Raw genomic sequence first — 25,110 nt, forward strand, 5'->3', positions numbered from 1 at the left:
ATTCAAAGAGTCTCGCATCATTTCATCCTTGGCAACGGGATTTCGCAAAACGTGGTGCAGGAATTTAATTTTTGGATAATAATTTCGAGGCATGTTTATTTATAATTACTTTGTGATAAAATTAGCTTTTGTAGCTTAGTGAAGTGAATACGTTATGTATAATATTGTACAAGTGACAGGTGTGCCAAGATCTTACCTTATACTACCCGGTATCAGACACCTATTTGCTCAATGCCACATTGCCGTAGTTACCAAATCGCAATCATATTTTGTTGGTGTTAGTGGTAACATAGAAAATGAACGGACGAACTCCACAAAACTGCTACGCCAGCGACTAGGGTATTTATTAGATGCAAAAAGCAACAAGACTAACATCCTTCAAAGAAGCGGATCACCACAAGAGACTTTCTGTCGGCGCTACGCAACATTGGTCGGTGTCTAAAAAATAGTTTAATATATATATGCTATATATATTTAAATGAAATGGAAATAGTTAATATTTTTTGTTGTTTTGCCTGCACCCAAATCAAAAGCCATTAACATTAAGTCTTTCAAGCTATTAGCCGCGTGGTGCATGCGCATGATTCATACAAACATTGATAGTAATACTTCATAACAAAAACAGATTAGACATCAAAATGTTGCGGCGTAGAGTGTGAAAAAGAGAGAAGAGAATTATTAGTATTTTCAGTACAATTTCGTTTTGACATTGTATACCACAAACTCATCAAACTCGTAGAAGATTGCATCAGTCACTGTCTATATAAAAAAAACATCTAAAAGCCAAGTTGGCAGTGAAAGAAATTAGGTGAAGTGGCAAAGTTACCTTTGAGAAACAGTTAATTGAGTAATTAACTTTTATTGTAAAAGAAAAGACCCCATACATTATTTTACTGTTTTTCAGTACTTGTACGTTTGTACATAAGTAATGTCATAAATATGTCAATTATGTTAAAAGCTTGTGCTTTTAATTTAATGTTTTTCTTTTTAAGACAACCTTGATACATACACATACCTTCTCAGTTAGCTAAACATACATTTATGTTTTTATAAATCAAGTAGAGCTAATCATTTTTTTTTTTTTTTAACTTTTCTAGGTTTCAAAAATGAAGAAAGAGAAACAAAAGAACGCACCTGCTGAAACCGGCAAGAAAGGTGAGTAAAATTATAAATGAAAATCAATTCAACTGAATGTGTCATATTTTAATATGCTTATTCAAGTATATATCAGTGTGTATGTGCAGAAAAAGTGTGCAATTGATTTTTCTCACTGTCTATGTACTTGTTTTAATTATTAAAATTTCAGAATTAAATCCTTGGCCAAGGTATATTGAAGAGCGTAATGCGCTCTGGGAAAAATTAAAGGTCGAGCGGGAAGCTGAGTTGGCTGGCAAAACCCGTACACCTATTAAGGTAACATTGCCCGATGGTAAGCAAGTTGATGCTACCTCATGGGAGACCACACCTTACGATGTAGCGAAAGGTATTAGCCAAGGTCTAGCTGATAATACCGTTGTGGCGAAAGTGAATGGCGCAGTTTGGGATTTGGATCGTGTACTTGAGGAAGATTGTAATTTGCAACTGCTTAAATTCGATGATCCTGAGGCACAAGCTGTTTTTTGGCATAGTTCAGCGCACATCATGGGTGAGGCTATGGAACGCATATATGGAGGGCATTTATGCTATGGACCACCAATAGATAATGGCTTTTATTACGATATGCATTTAGATGGCGACGGTGTAAGTGTTCTTCACATATACGTATAAAAGGCATGATTATATGTATATTGTTCTAGATTTCTACCAACGATTATGCTAGTATGGAGGGTATTGTTAAACAGATTGTTAAAGAGAAACAACCATTCGAACGTTTGGAATTGAAAAAAGCTGATTTATTGGAAATGTTTAAGTACAATGAATTCAAAGTGCGCATTTTAAACGAGAAAGTCAACACAGAGACAACCACTGTTTACAAGTGTGGTTCCCTTATTGATCTATGCCGTGGTCCTCATGTGCGTCATACTGGCAAAGTTAAAGCTCTGAAAATTACGAAGAACTCCTCTACCTATTGGGAAGGCAAAGCTGACGCAGAAACATTACAAAGAGTTTATGGCATTTCATTCCCTGATCCGAAACAATTGAAGGAATGGGAAAGAATACAAGAAGAAGCAGCTAAACGTGATCATCGTAAAATTGGTCGAGAACAGGAATTGTTTTTCTTCCACGAATTATCGCCAGGCTCTTGCTTCTTCCAACCGCGTGGTGCTCACATTTATAACACACTGATGAATTTCATGAAAACGGAATATCGAAAACGTGGTTTCCAAGAAGTCATTACGCCAAATGTATTTAACTCAAAACTGTGGCTGACTTCGGGCCATTGGCAGCACTATGCTGAAAATATGTTTTCATTCGAAGTGGAGAAAGAGAAATTTGCACTTAAACCTATGAACTGTCCAGGACATTGGTAAGTGAAATTTATTTCATAATAATTACAATCGATACTCAATGTGTCTCTCATCCCAGCCTCGTTTTCGACAACCGCAATCGATCGTGGCGAGAACTACCTCTACGTATGGCTGATTTCGGAGTATTGCATCGAAATGAACTCTCTGGTGCACTTACTGGACTCACACGTGTACGACGTTTCCAACAAGATGATGCGCATATTTTCTGCGCTCCTGAACAGATAAAGAACGAAATGAAGGGATGTTTGGATTTCTTGCGACACGTATACACCATATTCGGATTCTCATTCAATCTCGTTCTTTCGACACGTCCTGAAAAATATCTTGGCGAGTTGGAGCAATGGAATACTGCTGAGAAGGCACTCGCCGAGTCTTTGGATGAATTCGGATTACCTTGGAAAGAAAATCCCGGCGATGGCGCTTTTTACGGACCCAAAATTGATATTACCATTATGGATGCACTGAAACGTGCTCATCAATGTGCTACAATACAATTGGATTTCCAGTTGCCCGAGCGTTTTAATTTAAATTACATCGCCGATGATGGCGAAAAGAAACGACCGGTCATAATCCATCGTGCTATTCTCGGTTCGGTAGAGCGTATGATTGCCATTCTTACAGAAAATTATGCCGGCAAATGGCCATTCTGGTTGTCGCCACGTCAAGTGATGGTTGTGCCCGTCGGTCCGCAATACGATGAGTACGCACAGTCTGTACGTGACAAGTTGCATTCAGCTGGATTTATGGCAGAAGCTGATACGGATGCTGGTGATACATTGAATAAGAAGATACGTAATGCACAGTTGGCGCAATTCAATTTCATACTGGTGGTGGGTGAGAAGGAACGTTCTTCTGACACGGTGAATGTCCGTACACGCGACAACAAGGTGCACGGCGAAGTCTCAGTCACAGATTTGATAACCAAGCTGAATAAAATACGTGACGAATTCATTACAAATGAAGATAGCTTCTAAAGTTGATGCGACACAAAAGTACCAATAATTTATTTCCTGCTATTCGTATTATATATGCAAATTATAATCAAATGCTTTGAAAGTGTTTGCAAATTCAAATAATTATTCGCATAAAATCTCGAACGCCTAATAATTTGAGTAATAATATTTGTGAAATCTACTTTATCCAATAAAATATTCTTTAAAATGGGTCAGTAAATTTAATTGTTTTTTAAAATTCAATCGGCTAGAGAGAGTAACAAATTCAGTCTCATTCGCTCATTCACTCAATATTCATGTCGTCATGTGCGCGCTGAAATTCATTTTACAAATCGTCGATTTGCACCAGGCGCCCAGAAATGTGCAGTAGGTGGATGATAGAAGTCGATGCAACACGTTGCATGAGTACTTCCAAACATGATGGAATCGGGGTTGCTTCGAACATGTTGCAGTCACTCGATGCGACGCTGAAATCCGGTTTTACGAATCACCAAATTTTACCAGGCGCCCAAAATCGTGAAGGAGGTGGATGCGAAAAATACAAGTATACAGCAACTGATAACCTCTAAGAGTTACCAGATACTTTTTTTATTCCTCCGACAACGAATAAACACACTTTGAAGAAAAATAAACAAAATTTACGTATATTTAAACAATAAATATAATAAACATGAATGCAAAAAGGCGTTTTCATGAAACAAATTCCCAATACATTTAAAAATAAATAAAAATATTACACACATTTTCTAAATAATGCACTTAGTGCAATGAAAATTACAATTCTAAATATATAATCCTTTTGGTACGTTTTGCGCCATAAGCGCACCTCTTGTATGCATGAGTCTGTACATATTTCGCCAATAAATCCTAGATTCCAATTTCGATTGCTGTCATTTTTTTCCATGTGAAGTACTTGTGAGTATCAATATATATATAAATAGATCATCTCCTAAAAACTATGAATGTATATATTTACAATCAAATTTATAAAGCAATAAAATCAAATATATTTAAATACATACACTAATGCACACTTACTAATCAAATGAATGTTGCTCCAAGTTATTTATAATTGTAGTTGATAAAAGTTTATAATTGTTTCAATTTGCAATTTACAAAAGACAATCAATCACATTGTTCAGCTCAATCGGTAAATGTGTTAAAATCAGAGAACTTAGAGGAACGTGCTCTGGTCAAATTATGCTAACAGCACAAGGACGACGCGAAGGCAACAAAAATTTTGTTGGCTGATTACTTGAATCAACATGTTCGATGTATGAGGTTACCATACCATTTGGCTTACTTTTAAATATTAATAATTATTTCCTTTAAAAATGTATTGTTTACATTATACTTAGCCTTAAGAACGTAAACACAATTAAACTGACATTACTGTTGCTGTAAAAATATTGTGTCAAGGAATTAACGTATGTATACAGCTTTTGTTCTTGTGTGGTGGAATGTAAACAATTTACGTAGGATCTGAGTGTTGCGTGTTGAATTAGAATTATTTTTCTTCCACAGCAACAAGTTTATTTACTTTCTTACTTACATGAAAAATGTACGAAAACACAAAATTACATAATGGATTATTTCAAAAAACTTTATTGCAATATGTTATTCCTTTAAAAATATTTTCACGTAGCAAGTGCAATTTCCACTGATCATTCAAATGCTTTAACTTAATGTGTAATTTGCTTAAAATGTTTAATTTACTTTTAATTTTTTATATAAACTTCCTTACGCTTGCTTGTGTTATTTGCTTTTTACTACACTGATCGCAATCTCATAATTTAATTAATTTTAATGTTAAGCTGCATTAGAAATTTAATTTTGGCGGCCATTAATTCGAAGCTAGTCAAATTTTGCATGTCATTGATAATAAGATGACCCAATTTGTTGTAATATTATTAAATCATCACGTTTTTACTTTGTCATTTTATTTTAAATCTTTAGTTGTGTTAGTCTGAATATGTGTATTTAAAATGAATGTGACTGTCGGCTTTGCAATTAACTACAATATATACTTTGTTATTTTTCAGCAAGACATTGCTCTAATCTTCATATGCTTGAACACACAGTGGTAGCCGGTGAGCAAACCTACGTATAGATGCATTTTGTTTTACAATGCATTTTTATACTATAAATATTGTTAGCAGAAATTATAATAATCACACTGGAGGAAGTAAAAGTATGAATAGCAACAGCAGGTACTGATAAATAAATGTTTGGTATTTTTGTAACTTCCTCATGTCATCGTAAAAAGTTAATTGAATAATTACCAAAACTTAATGTAACATACATACAAACAGGTCTGTGTCTGAATTTATGATATTTCAATAAGGAATCAAAATCATGAATCTGAGTTTGACAATAAGCAATGCAACGCGCATTTTATATAAATATTTCAGAAATTCAAATTTAAACATACTTTATGAGCGGGTAGAAGTACATGGTATAAATGTTGTAAATTGTGGTTCTACCATCTTTTAAACTCAATTAGCACACGTCAAATTGTTCAATTAATTTTCCATAAGAAAGTTAAGTAAATAACTCAATTGGATATTAAAAGATAAGAATGTTTTGTTTTACATCAACAAAAATTAAACAATAAACACAGATTGCCATGTAAATAAATAGGAATGTTAAGCAGTTTTAAAAGTTATGTTTATAAAATTGTATTGTATATAAGTGTATCTAACTGAAATATCCATGTATCGATTGTAAAAAATTAGCAGCCTATACAAGTATGTATTTCTCTACATGTCTAAATTCAATTATATACCATAGTCTGCGTAAACAATACCGAATAAAAAACAAATTACCTATTTTTCAATTTAACAAAGTTCATATGTTTCATCTTTTTTATACACTTTCTATTTGCACAACTTGTCAAATTTAGCTGACTCTTATTAATAACTAAATATTATTTGCGTACCATTTGTGCACATAATTTCGTTTTTTCATTTATCTCTTTATGGTTAGTTTACACAAACCAAGTTCAAATTTTATATGACTATATACATATAAGTACACAGACTGATTGAGAAATTATGTATAATTTAGGTTGGGCAGATATTAAAACAAAGATTTTTATAATTTATAAATTGTGTGTTTTGTCTTTATGGTTTAGCATAAAGCGATGTCTGTGCATGCATAAGAAAAATAAAATTTAAATAATTATTTTAAAAATACACACTCGGCAAAATTGTAACGCTGGAGTTAGCAAATGCATTTCGTATAGGCTCTTAAATTTTATACGCTAATTAAGTGTCAGGTGCATTTGCTTATTATGCTTTTAAGTAGGCCGGCATTTTTATGATCATTCCACAATATTTTAAGCTACATAAATATGTATGTATATAATTTTAGGATTCACAATTTTTCAAATGCTTAGTTGTATTAATGTTGCTTTTACTTTGTATGCACAGAACTATCAGTAATCTCACCAACTACCAATCGTTCTTTGCTGAAATATGCTTAACAATTCCAGCATTTGGTTCAGCAATTGTTCTTCAGACCGTTTCAGTACTAATTGTAATATAATTTACTCATATATATTAAATGCTTTTATGCGCCTACTATCCATCATAAAGATCAATTGATTATTCAGTTAATCGATTTTAGTTTTATTTACGTTATAAATAAACTTAAATATAAAATTGTGTATCTCTTCTTAAGCCTTTTTATACTTTTCTACATCGTCATCTTCATACTGTTAAATTATCATTCAGTGCTCTAGACTGCTATAATTATATAATTGTTTTTAATATTTTTTAGATCGTTCACTACATTCGTTGATTCTTCAGCAGGCACAACCACCCTCGGGATCCTTTGATTCATTTGGTGAATCTTTCAGCACAACCTCTTGCATATCTTCCGAGGGTTTATTTTCTGTCGAGTCCATTCCAGGCAACGCAGCCGCTACACGTCTAAATAGCTGCTTCACATTATAACCGGCCTTCGCACTCGTCTCGATAAACATCACATTCAGCTCCTTTGCTTTGCGTTCACCCTCTTCGGTGGACACCTGTCGTTTGTCCGATAAGTCTGTCTTGTTGCCTACTAACATGATAATGACGTCACTACCTCGTTCCGTGCGAACGTCATCAATCCATTTGGAGGTTTGGTGGAAAGAATTTGTATTTGTTATATCGTAGACAACAACGGCTACTGTAGAATCACGAATATATGATGGGATAAGTGAACGAAAGCGTTCTTGGCCGGCAGTATCCCATAATTGCAGTCGTACGGTTCGATCTTCAAGGTACATGGTTTTCGAAAGAAAATCAATACCAATTGTCGCCTGATAAGTATTGTCGAAGCTATCGTACATGAAGCGTGTGATCAGCGAAGTCTTACCGACACTCTGCTCGCCGAGGAACACAAGCTTAAATTTGCGCAGGGGATTGCCAAACTCGCCGGATGACATTATTTAAATATAAGCTGTTTAAATGATTGTAATTATTTTATTAGTTTATTTTCCCTACTGCACTAAAGATATCACCTTTATGGCCCTTTCTTAAAATGTTGCTTATAGTTCACTCCTTTACTTATTCTTCTTGCACTTGCCTTCGTCGACGTTGGCGTAGTTGCTTTCTTTTTTCTCACTGCTGACCTCTGCTTTGGGTTGGGTTTTTATTTTCGATGCACTATTAGTAAACTTTTCACACTCAAAGATTTTTGCTGTTGAAGTGTATTTTTCCTAAATAATTTAACACGTATTTCTTGTAATTAAATTACAATTTGTAGCTTTATAATTTTCACCTACACTTTTTGGATCGCTTTTTCATTAGTCACCGTCAGCAATCTTTCTATAACGTTTGATTTACACTACTTTACCGACATGTGTCGTGTTAATAAACTGTCAAATAGGTAATTATTCATTTCACTTCTTTCATTTTTCGCAATAGAGCTACCATTTCCCTAAAATTAAGTGAAAATAAAATTTGATTGATTAAAAATACCCCGTTAGAATCCGTAAGTTTTGTCTCCACACTTCATGTCAGGTAGTTCAGGTAAACAATATGTATGCATGTACGTAGAGATGGATCTTTTAAATTTTTGACAACGTTAAGTGTTTGGAAAAATATCAGAGAGAAAAAAGAAAAAAATATTCTATTTCTAAGATCTAAGGTAAACACTGTATTTTAGACATTAATATTTCTTTTTTGTTAGATATTTACTCATCAAATAATGCTGCCACTTGGAATTTATTTCCTATATGTTATATGTTTAACCATTAATTTATCACAACAAATACACCGTTATGTAGGCGTATTTGGTGCTATTTTATTTTCATAATCTGAGAAACTATAAGAAGCAATTAAAAAAAGTAAGGAGGAGCTAAGTACGGGTGTAACCGAACGCTTAATAATCCTGCAGCTTGCAGGGATCAAAGCCATGTATATCCATTTTCATTTAGGTGTATCAAAATTTTATGTTATTTGATGTTTTTTACGTTAACTTCAGTTGTACCGGAGCTCTAATACTCATCACAGGTTGTCAATGACATTTTGCAGAGTTCAATGACCCCTTTGTTTATGTTTTATGATGTCAATGATCTTTTTGTTTACATTTAGCCAAGTCTACAACTTTTGTTTAGTTTAAGCTAAGTCAGCATCCTTAGTTGACATTTGGGGTTAATGACTCTTTTGTTTACATTTTATGGGGTCAATGGCCCTTTTGTTTACATTTAATGAGGTCACTGACCCTTTTCTTTAAATTTAGATAAGTCAACAACCTTTAATCTTAATTTAAGCCAACGGAAAGTAAGTAGATTTCAAGGGGGAAAGCTATCGAAACTATCGAGTAAGCCGACTATCGGTAGTTATGTGGTATATGGGAGTTGAAGTACTGAAGAATGAAAAAGATATCTCATATACCATCACTAATACTTACTGTTACTAAGATAACACAAATATTGGTCGATATATGCGGGGTAAAGTCAGGCGGAAGTTCGAAACTATTTTTATTAGCTATATGGGGGCTAAAAGAATTTCAATTATATATCTTACACATTGATTGATGTACAGGGTTTTCCAATAAGAGTGATATGATTAAAAAAAAAAAAACACACATATACTAATTGTTAAGGAAATTCAAATGTGTTTTATTTATTGTGAAGTACAATCGAAACAATTAAATTTTGAATATACCATCATTCAAATGGCCTCCACGACTTCTTTTGCAGGAACGAATTCGATGAACCCAATTTTCGAGTACTTTTTCCACTAAATCCAGTCATATGTCATGAATAGCAAGTTCAATATTAACTTCTAAAGCTTGAAGAGAGTCTGGTTTATTGCTAAAGACCAATGACTTCAAAAAAGCTCACAGAAGTAGTGTAACGATGTTAAATCACAGCTTCTTGGAGGCCATTCAATGTTACAATTTCTGGAAATTATCGAATCTCCAAGATTTTCTCGCAATAGTTCGGTTGTAGCACGTGCTGTATGGCACATAGGTAAAAAGTCAGCTATAGGCACTGGGGTTCACATCTTCTGTATCTGGGGGCTTGAACAGTTATGATCCGATTTTAACAATTTTTAGGCTTGAGATGGCGATTCGATTCGATTTCGCCCATTTTTATACTGTAACATAGAAATGTCAGAATAATGTCAACAACGAATTTGGATGAAATTGGTTGAGTAGGTCCACAGATATGGGGTTTCATCTAAAGGTGAGCGGTGCCACGCCTCTCATCCAATTTTGATACCGGCTTTTATTAAGCCCTCTTGCTTGTACCATTTTGGGTGTAACATTTTATCTCTCTGACACATTTATTTATTGATTTATGGGATTGTTAGTAGTTATTAACAAAACGTTATATAGGGAGTGGATGAGGCTATTATCCGATTTTAGCTAAGAGTTCATCCCGTTGGTTTACATTATGAGATCAATGAACTTTTTGTTTACATTTTGCCGAGTTCAATGACGCCTTTGTTTACATTTTAAAGATTAATGACCATTTCGTTTACATTTAATCAAGTCAACAACCTCTGTTTACATTTTGGGTCAATGACCCCTTTGTTAATTTTTCGGATTGTTCTTCAATAGTATATAGTTGATTCCCTGTATAGAAAACCTTTTTATTTCACAAGATATCTTCACACAATTTAGTGATTATATCTACAGAAAGTTCCCCAGAACAAACAAGCGCCTTGAGGACTTCCAGCTGGGATTTCGAGGTATGCAGACTGGTTACTACAAATATGAACTGAGAAATTTTTTTTTTTTAAGTTTTTAATGATTTTAATTAATTCAATCGAAAAGTATCATTGATTCCTTTTGTAAAAGGGACACACTGAGTCAAAAGCAGCTTTGATGTCCATTAATACCATGCCTGTAGATTGGTTCCTTCGGAAATTGCTCCTTATGACTTTTCTTATTCTAATGATGTAATGGATTAACAGTGTTGTGTTCGTTTCTAAAGCCAAACAGGCAGCTTCCCCTGAAGTCACCTTGTGACTTTCAATTCAAATTGCTTCGTGGCGTGAGAGTCACCTAAGCACTGACTTATATAAAGTCAGGTGACAGCCAGTTTCTCGTGAGATCACCTCATGACTTTGAAATCAAATCATATCGAGGCATGTGAGTGAGGCAGCCAGTTTCCCGCGAAGTCAGCTCATGAATTTTAAATCCCATCATATCTAGGCGCGAGGGTCCCTTAAGCACTGGCCAGGCACAGTGCCTGCTTTATTTATATAGAGGCAGCCAGTTTTCTCTGAAGACTTTCAAATCAAATCACATCGCGGCGAGAGAGTCACCTGAGCACAGGCCAAGCACAGTGCCTGCTTTTCTTGTATAGGTCAGCATATTGCGCAATTCGGACCACTATAGCGTATAGCTGTCAGTGTATCAGTATTGTCAAAGGCAAAACTACAATCTCCGAACATATTGTTCAGTTCGGATTACTATAGCATATTTATTATAAGAAATAAACCTTTGAAGGGTATTATAGCTTCAGTGCAGACGAAGCTAAATTTTTCTTGTTTATCTAACGTTAAATGGTTTCTTAGGAATAGTGTGGTGATGACTTTGCTTCTATTCAAATTCCTGTTGGGCAGGTTGCTGTTATGGACAAATGGAGAGTCGTCTGAATTCCTGCCATCGCCTTAGGTTTACCAAAATATTTGATTTGTTTGCTGATAACCGTACTTTAACTTTTTTCAATCTATTACTAACTAGAGCGGTTCTGATATCAAAAAAGTACTAAATGTTCTTGAAAGTCTTTGGTCTAGCAATACCTGAAAACATTGCTTAATTGGACGACATGACATTCATCTAGAGTAATCCATTTGTTGTTATGGTCCGCCAACACATAGGTTAGAAACTGCGAAGTTCGAGACCTCGACATTTGGATAAAATCTTTTTTAAGCGATTCATTTTTTGAAAGAGTCGCTAGGTTCGGATACGGTGGAAGGGAGATTAGTTATTGGTAATTCCTTCAATTTATCGATCTGTTATAACATGAACTGAATGATCGACGCTGTTCAAAAAGCTAACAAAGTGTTTTCCTCCGGTTTTACATCGTACAAAGCTTAACAAAATGGCAAAGGTAGCAAAACTTTGAACCCGAAAATTTGATTATGATTGAAAGAAATATGGGCAATATGGATAAAGATATATTTGGGCAGAAATTTATAAATAAAACGGTACACCACATAAAAATGAGAATGGTGAATTTAGGTTTTGACGGTTAATATTTCGGCTTGACCTTTTCCAGTATCTACAGGTTTACAGGTCAGAATAAATCTTCATTTAGTATATTCATATTTATAGCTAGCGAGAGTAATTTAAGCCTAATCTAGAAATTTAAAAATAATCTAAAATCGGAAGTATAAATATTTGAAAACAATTAAGGAGGGGCATAGTTCGGGTGTATCCGAACATTTCATACTCTTGCAACTAACAAGCCTTAAAACCAGGGAAATACCTTCTGATGTTGGCAAAATTTTATATTAAGAACGTAGCTAAAGAATACAACATTCATCATTAAATTACCATCAAATTTGGTACCTTATTAACTTATATTATAGTTCATATACTATATTAGTTTTATTAGTTTATTTTATTTCCCGTCAGCGAAAATTATATTAAAATCATCAACTGAGATATATGTGCTATAAACTCAACCGAAAGGCTAAATTTAATATTGTATATTGATTTAAAATTGGAATTCATTATATTAGGGATATGAGGTTTAGAGCAAGACCTAGGCCAACTCCATTCATATTCAGCGCTAAATCACAGAATTTTTAAGAAAACTTGTTCACTGAACTTCATTAAAATATCACTTTGATCAACCTAATCGGTTTAAAGTCAGCTGAAGAGTCGGAAGCCACTATACAAGGCAATTGGGACAAGGAAGGCCTGAGCTTTTGTATTAATCTTTGGCGTTGCTCAGGTAATCTGGAGAACATATTTTGAAGAAATTTATAAATAAATAACTCAAACACTGACAGACATTTCGACATAAGGCTAGTTAAAATAACGAAAAATATTGTACGAGGTGTGTTCAAAGGAAAAGGTGAATTTTGAATTTTTTTGAAAAGTGCTTATTTATTCGTCATTGAGGTATAATTAAGTTTTTTTTTTTGGCCAAAAAATCACCTGCTAAGCGTTACTAATGCAGCATTGCTTTTGCTCAAAATTTAACAAATTGGGAACAAACTTCGCTGCCACACGTTTCATGCCCAAAACATTCGAGAAAATTTAGTGATATGACCCGATTGATATGCCAACATCTTCTGCAACGTGACAATCCTTTTCTGTTGTCCGAAACAAACTACTAATCAAAATTGGCTCTTAATGCAATAAACATATGTGTTCGATTATAAGATAAGCAAAACATCGATAATCCTTTTCCCTTGAACACACCTCGTATCTAGTATATGGGAGTAATTCGTAGACGATGTCACATAAGGCATAACTCTGTAGCATATATTAATTTTGCTAAGATATCTTACATATTGACCGATATATACGGTATAAAGCCAACTAGATGTTTGAGAATTTTATACTAGGTATACTCGTATGGCGATATGGCATTACTACATATTATTAATCGAAAAAGATGGTCTGTGAGTTTCATTACCCAATCACCAATATAGGTATGTATAAGGTGTAAAGCCAACCGAGTATTTGAAAATCCTGATATTAGTTAATTGGGGGCTTCGCAAGTTTTTACCCGATTACCGCTCACTACTTTTCCTAAGATACGGCTATTATTTGCTGATATATACGGTATAAAGTCTGCCGGAAGTTCGAAAATATTTCTATTGGGTATATGTATTCTTGATTCTCTTGACTCGATTCAACCAATTTTTGACACAAATTTCCGAAATCCCAATTCCGAAATTTCCGAATTGAATTATATATACAATTTTATATTGTATAACACATTGACTTATGTATTAGGTAAAAAGTCAGTTATGGGCACTGGGGTCCACATCTTCGGTATCTGGGAGCTTGAACAGTTATGATCCGATTTTGACAATTTTTAGACTTGAGATGGTATACTTTAAAGACACTATTTGCGCTAAGTTTAATGCCGATATCTTTATTGGTACTTTATTTGTATACTGCAAAGGCAATGAATCTCATGGAATTTAAAGTTGTGTTCATTCACCGTAACATAGGAATGTCAGGATAATGTCACCAACGAATTTCGATGAAATTGGTTGAGTAAATCCGGAGATAAGTATGTGCTTTTTTCTTCTTCTTCTTCTATTAAGCCCTCTTGTACTATCGGGTGTAAAATTCTACACCCAAAATTCTTTTCTACATTAATTTTTTGATTTATCGCATTTTTAGTGGTTTTTAACAAAACCGTTATATGAGGAGTGGGTGTGGTTATTATCGGATTTTACCTATTTTCACACCGTCGTAAAAGGTGTCAAAAGTAGGTGTCCTGTGAAAATTTGGGTGATGTAGCTTTAATTGTTTGGGAGATATATAAATTAAACCTATTAGGGGACGGGACTACGCCCTCTTTTTAAAGATTTTAAGACCATAGGTGACTCTTGTTAATACGAATCGCTGCACAGATTTACTTCTTAATTTGCGACTTGGTTATGGCAATTTGTATGTTTTCGATTATTGGCGTTTCGTGGGCGTGGCATTGGTCCGATTACGCCTATTTACAATATCAAACTTCCGATGGTACCAAGAAACATGTGTGCCAAAGTTCATCAAGATATCTTAAGTTTTACTCAAGTTACAGATTGCACGGACAGACGGACGGATGAACAGACAGACAATCACCTGGATTTCAACGTTTCTTGTTATCCTGATAATTTACATACTATATCTATCTATTATTTATTAGTTTTAGGTGATACAAACAACCGTTAGGCGAACAAAACTATTATACTCTGTTGCAAGAGTAGAATAATAATATGACATAATTTTCACTATTTTTTATAGTGTAAGCAAGCGTACTAAACTAGTTATTCTTTTTTTTTTAATACCACCCTCTAATATATATTTCAAATAATGAAAAATTAATTTAATTAAAGTATTTAACAAAATTCGTATGAAATCTGTCTCATTTTAAAGGAATTATTTAGATCGTTCCCGCAATATTTGCGATTTGCAATTAATAGCTTGGCATGGCGGATTAATTAATAAATAAGTTAATTAATAATTGATTTCCGCTTTCTTATCTAATAATTTTTAGTACGAATTGGTTTGATAAGATAGACGCCTTCTTTTACATTTATAAAAAACTTTAAACAATCGTCTTATTTCCATAGCTTCAAAGTAAATATAATGGAACTTCGCTGCTCGGTACTTTTAGCATTTGTTCTGTTTCATCAACAAGGCTTTACTTAACGACAAACTTTGGGACGTGTTATGAGCCCGAAAGTGATGCATGTCCTTTATATCGACGTTTTAGCGACTTAATACTTTGGTTTGGTGTACTCGTATAAGGCAACAGGCTTTTCATTGAATGGATACAGATAGATAGCTTTACTATTGCCTGGGGTAGTGCTAACTGAAAATACAGGACTTTTGGTGCACACATCCAAATCGTAAAACTGTTTTAATTGGTATTGTTTCATGGCGAAAATATACAAGGTTTCGGAGTCAGATTTTATTTTAAGGATTTCAATTTATATTATATAAACAAATACTTATAAATTACGTTGATTGAAATTATGTTTTTGTTGACCTATCGCTTGGTCAGACAGATGAACGGACAGATAGACGTCTGAAAATCAATTCGTATTATCATTCTGATCATTTTAATGTACCCTATATCCATCTCGATTAGTTTTAGGCATTACAAACAACCGTTAGGTGAACCAAACAAATAAACTCTGTGGGAAATGTTGCGAGCGAAGCATTAGTTATTAAATGAAATTGTCCTCATTTTGATTATCACATTATGATATAGAGCTCGATTTCCTTTTGGGTTAGTAAGATATATTTTTTATCTTATGAGACTAACGAAAATTAGTATATTTCTCATATTAATGAGCTGAAAAGTCTTTTCGATAACAATGAGTGAATATTTATTGAATAAAAATAAGACTTTATTCTCCAAGTGGAGTGATGAATTTGTTGTAACGAACCTCCAACATTTCGATACCGGTTCGATAGTGTAAAGCTTAGAATTCTTTAATAGAGGTTTCCGACTTGACCTCCTCTTTTGAGTGAATGATGTTAACTAGCTGACTCAATTCAATTTCGCGAATTTGCGAGCGCTGCCTCTGCCTCTAGTGCAGTTTTAGAACGAAAAGCATTTATGCTAGTAATATTATGAGTAAATTCAACAAACCAGTACTTGGCCGGAACCGGAAATTTCAAGACAAAGATAAAGAATTTTTGTACTTGAAGTTATTTCGCGGTCAAGCCGGAGACTTTTCACCTTATGTAATATACACTCAAGATCAAAACTGACTGACCTATATAAATTCCGTGCTCAAACCAAATCGATAAATTTTTTTCCTATATTCGTACAACCAAACATAAAATCGTGTGAAGTTTGAACCCCATATGTCAATTGGTGTGTGTTTGCCAGATATTTACCTTGGAAAAAATGTAACAACAAGTTTACCTGAAAATTTGTATTTTCCAATGTGTTTGAGAAGTGTTTTGTGGAGTCTACTTTATCATTAACAGAATTATTTGAGTGGCATATAGCATTCAGTGAAAGTTGTGAAGTCATCGAAAACTTGAGTGACGCGAATCCTCCATTCAACTCTGTTAATAACGATAACATTGAAAGAGTTAAAGAAACAGTGTTTGAAAGTCGTCGTATTGGCATCAAAGAGATAGATAAGGATCCCAACATCTCTTGAGTCTCTTGTGAATCGACCACTTTGGTTAATGTTTTGGGTATGAAGCGTGTCAATGCTAGACTTATACCAAAAGACCTGAAAGCGTCGTGATATTCTAGCATTATTGTGACAGACTTTTTAGCCAAAATGAAATGAGAATCATCACTCAACCATCACATTCGCCAGATTTTGGTCTATAAGTTTTTTATGTTTTTAAACTGAAAAGCCACTTCGAGGAATAAGTCATAAGTTCATTGACGCAAAATATAAAAATCGTCAGACAAACAATTCCCATCGCAAACATACAAGTACAGCTTACAAACACACACTAATTGACATATGGACATCAAACTTCTCACGAATATAAAGAAAGTTTGTAAAAATCCAATCAAAAATTATCAATTCGGTTTGCGCGCGCAGTTTATATGGACCAGTGAGGATCTAGTTTGATCTTGAGGTACACTGAGCAACATTATGCATAAGAAATCATACCCACTTAATTTTAATACGAAATTTTCTCTCGGACGATTTTTAAAATACTCGTAAAATTTTTTTGATATATCCCTCACACTCACTGGCATGTGCTGTGTAAAAACCCATCATAAGCGTAAGAAAATATTTTTATTGGGTTAATGGAGACTAAGGGAAAATAGATTTCGGCTACATTAAGTTTTTTGCCAGCAAACCACATTGTGGTCAACAAAACAATCGCATACTTAAAGTTGGATAACATACATACTTGTATTGGCCAATAGACAATACATATGTATGTACGTACGAGTATATGGGTTCAATTAATATTTATAATTACATAAAGTTGTGCCGATAGCCCAAAAACAACAATTTGTCGAAAGCGTTTTAATTCTTAATGTCAAAATCAGCCGTTTTGCTCCATTTTTATGATTCAAAAATAAATTAATAAAATTAGTTAATTAAACATTTCAACCGATACGAATAGATTGTAAAACAAAGAAACATTGACAGTATTGATTAAAATGAAGCACGCTCCGAAGTAACACAATCTGTATATAAGTAAATCATTGGTAAATTTGTGCCTTTCGAAATGTTTTGGTTATTTTCGAAGAGAGTTAGAACTTTTTTATTAAGGGACCACACTAAATAATATAGTTTGAGATGATAATATACGGTTGGATAGTTAACGAGGAGAAGTTTTGTATTAATCTTTGATGAAAGTTTTATTACGTATGAGTTTGGTCCAAAGAGTCAAATGATAGAGAAAAACAACTATTGATGGGCATGAAGGCAACTAAGCGATTTTAATTGTAAGATGACAAAGTAGCAAAATAGATCTGTATGTCGTCGTTTACTCCGAATGAGCATTTAGGGATTAATGCAATAAAGAAAGTATTTTAATTTTTAATAAGATAAGATGAGAAAAAAATTTGCATAGAACTTTCATTTTGCAGAGTTTAGTCCTGCACAAAACATCTAAGTAAGGAAAAGTAATTTGGCAAAATCATAAACGACGGTTGAGGCTTCTGAGAAGAGCATGTTGTGAGTAGCAAAGAAAGAAAAGAACGTTTGCTCTTCTGAGGGAATAAAAAACTACTCTATTCAAGTTGAGTTGAGTTGTATTGAAGCGATTATCGATAAGTATATACTTTGCATTACTGTTTTCAGAATGAATCACTTAGTTGAGTTTGATTGAAGCGATTATCGATAAGTATATGCTTTGCATTTAGTTTGATAAGATAGTAGCCTTTTCTTGTTATTCTACGAATTCGTACTATACAAAACAATGAAATACTAGAATATACATAGTGAAAAAGATTAATTAATGCTCATACGTATACATATATATTCAAATACTACAAATAAGATATCCTATTATCATTTACAAAGTAGAAATATGGTTGATCAAACTATATACGATCAGTTGCGTTTATAACTTCAAAGTGTTAATAATGACACTACGCTTTTCGGTGTTTTTGGCAATTCTACCTCTCTGTCAACTCGCTCTCGGTTTTACCCCAACGAAAAACCTAGTATGTGGACGCGTTGTGGGGGGCTCTGCAGCTGCAGCAGAATCCGCGCCTTATATTGTTTCGTTTCAACAGAGTGGTGTACATTATTGTGCAGGCAGCATTTTAAATGCGAACTGGGTACTGACGGCAGCCCACTGCTTGACCTCAAAATCACAAGTGTTAAGCAGTAAACTCATCGCTGGCAGCAACAATGTAAATGGCGCAGCAAGTACCACACAAAAGCGTGCAATTAGTTCTTATGTGATACATGATCTTTATACCGGCGGTATAGCGCCTTATGACATTGGTCTGGTCTATACAGCAACTGCTTTTCAATGGACGACTGCAGTTAAAGCCATAAATTTACCATCAGCTAAAGTTGTGCCAACTGGAAATGCGGACTTATATGGTTGGGGTTCGATTTCGACCACATCTGTACCATCTTATCCCAGTGTGTTACAAGTGGCTAAAAATATACCAATTATCAGCGAATCCGCTTGCGTTACAGCACTAGGATCAAAGGGTATTGATGTACATTCTACAAATATATGTACAGGGCCTCTAACAGGAGGTATTGGAATTTGTACATCTGACTCTGGAGGTCCTTTGGTGCAAACTCAAAATGGTAAAACTACTCTAATTGGTATTGTTTCATGGGGCAAGGTGCCGTGTGGTCAACCCAATTCGCCATCTGTTTATGTTCAGGTGTCCGATTTCATTTCATGGATTTCGGCCAATCGAAAATAATATAATATTGAAACGATCATAGACTTGTAAACAGTTAAATAAAAAGCTAATGAAAATATGAATAAGACGTGGTTTGGTCTTTAATAAACCCAAAAATGGAGAAGTGTTTTTTTTCCAAATACATGTTGTACTCCAATTTAATGGAAAAATACCAAATCTCTATCTAAATCGAAGAAAATACTAAAATAATTATTAAGGTAAACGAGAGCGGTTCGATAAGTACTTACCCAACAAAAACAAAAATAATTTAAGAAAAAATAGCGATTTATTTCGCAAACTTAGTCTCTGTTTAACTAGATACATTTGACACAGCGATGCTCCAACTTCTTAACCCGTCTAAAATATACGTACCCTAAAGAACTGCAAAGTAGGTCCCCCTGGCTACTAATAAAATTCCAATCTACTTTCTCCAGGTAAAACACTTTTCTAGCTGATAGGGCATTCTTCACTTTCTGCGGAGCAGGTTCGCCAGTAGAAGCTCACTGTTACGACTGATCTGTGATCCCTCGTGTGTACCAATGAATCCATGCTTTGTCGACAATCGTGAAATGACGAAAAAATCCACCTAATCTCGGCGGTCTACCTATTGGAAATCTTAAACTATTGGCAGGAAATCCATCCTGTTAGCCGTTTTCGAGGAAATTTCTGGTTATACCCTGGTAATATTTTGCACATATATAATAATAATTTTTTTCACCTAAGGGTTGTTTGTGAGTGTGACCACGTCTTTTAATACATTTAAAATATATCTCACAAACTACTAAAACCATATCAATCAAACTTACTTAACAGATTTCTATCTATAATTTTATCATACAGTGCGAAATTAGATCACACTTCCCATACAACGGTTAAGTTGAAACCTTGTGTTAATAAGTCAGAGAGTCGGCAGGCGCCACTAATAAACAATAGACAATAGTTGTGGCCCCGCCTACGGTTAGTTGAAATCGTATATCTCAGGAGCTACTCGACTAATTATAATATTAACTTGGAATCTTTTTACTACAGTTTAAAAATGGAAATCAGACTACAACGGATTTAGTCCAAAGTCTTTGTTTTCAAATCTCAAAACAATCCTCGCTGTACCGAAAAGTTGCGACTAATCATCTAAGTCCCATTTTGAAAGAAACGACAAATAGTACTAAAACAGTGTATCAACATGTTGGAAGATAATCGTTGTATGTCTCTGGATTGCAACTATATTGAATAACATTAAATTTTGTCGACAAAAATTTTATTTATTTAAAACGATATGCACTATTAGCTGCTTGTTATGCTAAACTGCATATTTACCCAATACTAAATTGATTGAAATCATATACTAAAAAAAATTAATTAAAAAATAGATTTCATTTTATTTGAAGTCTACTTCTCAAAGTGAACTTTATTGAAATTATCGTGTTTGGAATTGTTAGGAGCAAAAAAAAATGAAATCAATTACTCAACGAAATTTGTACTTTGGCAACAATGGTTAAATGTGAATCTGCTTTATCTACACAGTTGAACCGTCCAATTGACAAATGTAAATTTCGCATTTGCATTCTTTGTGTTTTTGGGTGGTACAATAAAACTAACATTTAGAGAAACTCTCCACCATAACACTAAATAAAGTAGTTAATTTCGTTAATTTAATACAGTTGTTAACAATCTAACATCAAATAGTAAAATATGGCCGATGATCAGAATATGATTGATGCACAGAAACAATTCGCTGATGTGGACATAAATAACGGCAGTGCCTCTGGTGCAGAGGATGACGAGGAAGAAGAGGTACCAGCGCCCGGTACTGTCGACAACGATTTATTTGCCATAACACCAACTAGTGAAATTCATGTAAGATTATTTTTACATTTTAAGTATTCGGAAACTTCTACATCCTTTACGCTGGCCCAAACAAAATATTTCAAAAATTGTTTGCTGACTCACAGAAAATTATGGGCGGTGTCTCAAATATAAGGCACTTTCCCTACGCGATAAATTGTTTATCACACCAATTTGAGATATGAGCTTAAATGTCAAATCCTACTGTAGTTTCATAAAGTGTCCATATGTAGTACACAATACTTGCCGGCATTGAGATCTGTTGTAGTATTCTACAATTACGATTTAATCATTGTTGTTGTAATTTGACCAGCAGAAAAAGTCATTTGTTTGCATTGTAAAAGATATAATTAAAGCAGTCTTATCAATAAATATATATGCATATGAAATTTCATTGAGGGCAATACATCCGTTATGCTCAAAGTGATTAACGCAAAAATATAAGAAATTTAAAATTACTACATTTATTATAATGCATACGAATGAGGTTTATATTCATATATTAAATAAAAATCATTTTAATTTATAGCGCCGTATATCATCAAGTAATCTCGAAGATGTGCTTACCGACAATGGCGACTATTTCATAGAAGTTATAGTGGCAGAGCCACAAAAAGTCGGCGATGGTATAGGTTCATATCTTACTTATAAGTGAGTATCCGAAAAAATACATAATTTTATATTTTTTAATTTGTATATAAATATACATATATATATTTACTTTTCGTAGGGTAACAACGAAAACAAACATTCCGAAATTCAAACGCTCTGAATTCAGTACAATGAGAAGATTTAGTGACTTTTTAGGAATACACGACGTATTGTCAGGAAAATATACAAGACTTGGTAGAATTATCCCACCAGCCCCATCAAAAAATATTATAGGTAAACCATTACAATCATACCGAATCAAATCAAAAACAATGCAATTATAACATATTGCAAAATTTTAAAACTAAAAAAAAATGTATTTCTATCTTTAATATATCATTTGAATTCAATACTATAAACAAGGCGGTAAATATTATAATTATCAAGCAGAAACTTCAGATGCTTAATACTTTTGTTTTAGGTAGTACCAAAGTGAAAATGAGTCCACAACAAACGGAGCCCGGGGCACCGCGAAATGCCGAGTGGGTTGAAACTCGAAGAGCTGCTTTGCAACGATATGTAAATCGCACAGCCCAGCATCCGGTGTTACGAGTTGATCTCGATTTCATTAATTTTTTGGAAAGTGATCAAGTAAATACATTATAGGGTTACTTAATATTAATTAACATTTAACACACATATATTCAAAGGAACTCCCTCGCGCAGTTAATACAGCAACTCTCAGCGGGGCTGGAGTAATGCGTCTATTTAATAAAGTTGGAGAAACTGTAAATAAAATTACTTATAAAATGGATGAAAGTGATCCCGTGAGCATACGAATTACACATTATACATTTAACTGAAATAACTAATTTGGTGTTTTGTATGTATGCCTGTTCTCTTATAGTGGTTTGATGAGAAAATTACCGAAGTGGAGAATTTGGATGCGAACCTACAAAAATTGCATTCAGCATTGAAATCTCTAGTTAACACACGTAAAGAGTTATCTGCTCTGACTGGACTAGTTGCAAAATCGGCGGCCATGTTAAGTACATGTGAAGAGCACACTGGCTTGTCACGTGCACTTTCTAACTTAGCTGATGTAGAAGAGAAAATCGAATTGTTACGCTCAGAGCAGGCCAACTCAGACTTTTTTATAATGACAGAATTCGTAAAAGATTACATCGATTTATTTAGCGCTGTTAAATCAGTATTTCATGAACGCGTCAAAGTTTTTCAAAACTGGCAACATGCACAACTACAATTGTCGAAGCGACGAGAAAATCGGGGGCGTTATGAACTCGCTAATCGTACTGACAAACTAGAACAAGCGCAACAGGAAGTTGAAGAGGTATTAAATAAAATATATATATATTTATATAACTTAATTTTTTTTATTGATTAAACTCTCAATTACAGTGGCAAACAAAGGTTCAACGCTGCCAACAACAGTTTGATGATATATCAACCGAAATTAAAAAAGAAATGGAACGATTCGAGTTGAACAGAATACGTGAATTCAAAATAAACACGATGAAATATATTGAGGACCAGATGGCGCATCAACAACAGGTGAACATAAAAAATAATTAATATATATAAATGTAATGTTTTGGATGTTTTTTTCTCAGATTATTTCATATTGGGAAACTTTTATACCGTCTGCCAGAGAAATTGTTTAAATAAACTGTCTACGTCCTCATACATCGCTTAAATGCAGAATCTTTTGTAATACGCCTTTTATATATATATGAAAAGTAATAACCAATGAATAATTCGCATGCAAGCAGGAAATTTGTGCTACTGAAATACTGTTATAAATGTTTTATATATAACATATAAAACTAAAAGGCAGAAATTCTGTGTATCTACGTTCCACAAAGTATTTTTGATTAAATATTCTTTTTTTATAATTTTTGTAAAGTATTCCACAAAAAAAACATTTGTTACAACAATTAATACATGTATAGGATTATTGATTGAGCATGAGCTCAGTTAGCTAATAAAAACTATTGAATATTTAAAATATAATATACCAGCATGATAAAAATGTTAGATATATTATACATATACACCTATGTATATCTCAAAAATATTTTGAAAATTTATAAATGAATATATAAAATTACGTAAACTGAATAAATAAAATTGTAAATAAGAATGCAATTTAAATTTATTTATATATTAAACTTTAAGTTTATGCTATGTATGTCGGTTTAAAAATAGGAAAAAACGCGAAAGTGAGCGTATATTTGTTATTTTAGCGGGTAAGTATCAGTGTTTGTCATAGAAGTGGTGTGTGGTGTATTGTTAGTCAAAGCAAATAAAAATATTATATAATATATCAAATACATATATGGATTGGAGGTTTACGTAGCAACAGTAACAGGTCTGAATTGTGCTGAAATTACTGGACTACGGTTCATGGATTTGAATAAAAGCGTTAAATGACAAGTTACATTAGTAAGTTTAATTTCAAATACAAAAATAACAAATACTAATTTCCATATAAAATATAACATATAACAAACCTTAGTTAGAATATGTTTCTTCGTAAGCAATTCTGTAATAGTTCCATTAAAGTCGTAAATGTGATAACGAACACGTTTCATTCATGTTGAATAATTGATTGCTTCGGAATATTTGTTTTCTGCTAATCCTCTTGAACTTCTTAGTTTGAGGCTACTTCATTGATGTTAATTACACACAGCAAAACTCATAACTTTTCCGCGTACATTTTAATAAACTTTAAACTTATTGATCCAAACTATACAATATTCTTATTGGTATTTTATATCACAATTATTATTTATATATTTCTAAAAAATTAACTGAAACACTTTTGGTTTGGTTTAATAAATTCACAAAAAACCGCGCAACTTGTCACAACACAAATAAGCAAACGCGGAAGAAACGAAAGAGAGATCAAAACAAAATCCATAATACCAACCACAAATTTATATATATATGTAATATACCTTCTATGCGTATAAGGTACACATATGTAGAGCAAAATTTACCGATATTGCAATTATAATTTTTTTATAAGTTATATATATATTATAAAATAATAACAGAAAACGTATATAATATATATACATTTATAATATAAATACGTTCTCTGGAGTAACCCTCCGTCAAGTGAATAATTTTGACAATCGGTAAATTCTCTATAATATACGTTCTCTGATAATAATTCAACTATTTGATCTGTAAATTTTACTATAATTTTATTTTATTTTTTTAATTCTTGTGG

At 33.4% G+C, this 25,110-nt stretch overlaps 4 protein-coding genes and 1 long non-coding RNA gene across 9 annotated transcripts; 3 read left to right on the forward strand and 2 right to left on the reverse strand.

Moving 5' to 3' along the window:
* Positions 1-63: 63 nt before the first annotated feature.
* Positions 64-24,759, reverse strand: LOC138856442 (uncharacterized). The gene is made up of 2 exons (XR_011395673.1): positions 24,386-24,759; positions 64-438 (listed from the first exon to the last, which is right to left on the reverse strand). It is a non-coding gene; the product is annotated as an uncharacterized lncRNA (long non-coding RNA).
* Positions 73-3,641, forward strand: ThrRS (threonine--tRNA ligase). 5 transcript variants are annotated; one of them, XM_014238731.3, is made up of 5 exons: positions 73-89; positions 1,098-1,155; positions 1,307-1,740; positions 1,797-2,467; positions 2,527-3,641. In XM_014238731.3, exons 2-5 carry the CDS (start codon positions 1,107-1,109, stop codon positions 3,440-3,442), a joined length of 2,070 nt encoding a protein of 689 aa, XP_014094206.2. In that variant the 5' UTR covers positions 73-89; positions 1,098-1,106; the 3' UTR covers positions 3,443-3,641. The 5 variants fall into 5 exon arrangements, with proteins under 5 accessions (XP_014094206.2, XP_014094203.3, XP_014094207.2 ...); XM_014238728.3 differs by lacking the exon at positions 73-89 and adding an exon at positions 155-430; XM_014238732.3 differs by lacking the exon at positions 73-89 and adding an exon at positions 670-808.
* On the reverse strand, positions 5,004-8,292 carry Rab6 (RAS oncogene family member Rab6). The gene is made up of 3 exons (XM_014238739.3): positions 8,193-8,292; positions 7,929-8,126; positions 5,004-7,867 (listed from the first exon to the last, which is right to left on the reverse strand). The coding sequence occupies exon 3, from the start codon at positions 7,851-7,853 to the stop codon at positions 7,227-7,229; it is 627 nt and encodes a 208-aa protein (XP_014094214.1). The 5' UTR covers positions 7,854-7,867; positions 7,929-8,126; positions 8,193-8,292; the 3' UTR covers positions 5,004-7,226.
* Phae1 (Phaedra 1) lies at positions 18,581-19,507 on the forward strand. Its single transcript, XM_014238738.3, has one exon. The coding sequence runs from the start codon at positions 18,636-18,638 to the stop codon at positions 19,440-19,442; it is 807 nt and encodes a 268-aa protein (XP_014094213.3). The 5' UTR covers positions 18,581-18,635; the 3' UTR covers positions 19,443-19,507.
* Positions 20,889-24,015, forward strand: Snx1 (sorting nexin 1). Its single transcript, XM_014238737.3, has 8 exons — positions 20,889-21,275; positions 21,793-21,914; positions 21,994-22,148; positions 22,336-22,505; positions 22,565-22,681; positions 22,762-23,205; positions 23,274-23,426; positions 23,486-24,015. Exons 1-8 carry the CDS (start codon positions 21,111-21,113, stop codon positions 23,534-23,536), a joined length of 1,377 nt encoding a protein of 458 aa, XP_014094212.2. The 5' UTR covers positions 20,889-21,110; the 3' UTR covers positions 23,537-24,015.
* Positions 24,760-25,110: the final 351 nt, after the last annotated feature.

Source organism: Bactrocera oleae, chromosome 3 (genome assembly GCF_042242935.1).
Source record: "Bactrocera oleae isolate idBacOlea1 chromosome 3, idBacOlea1, whole genome shotgun sequence".
In the NCBI taxonomy this organism is placed as follows: domain Eukaryota; kingdom Metazoa; phylum Arthropoda; class Insecta; order Diptera; family Tephritidae; genus Bactrocera; species Bactrocera oleae.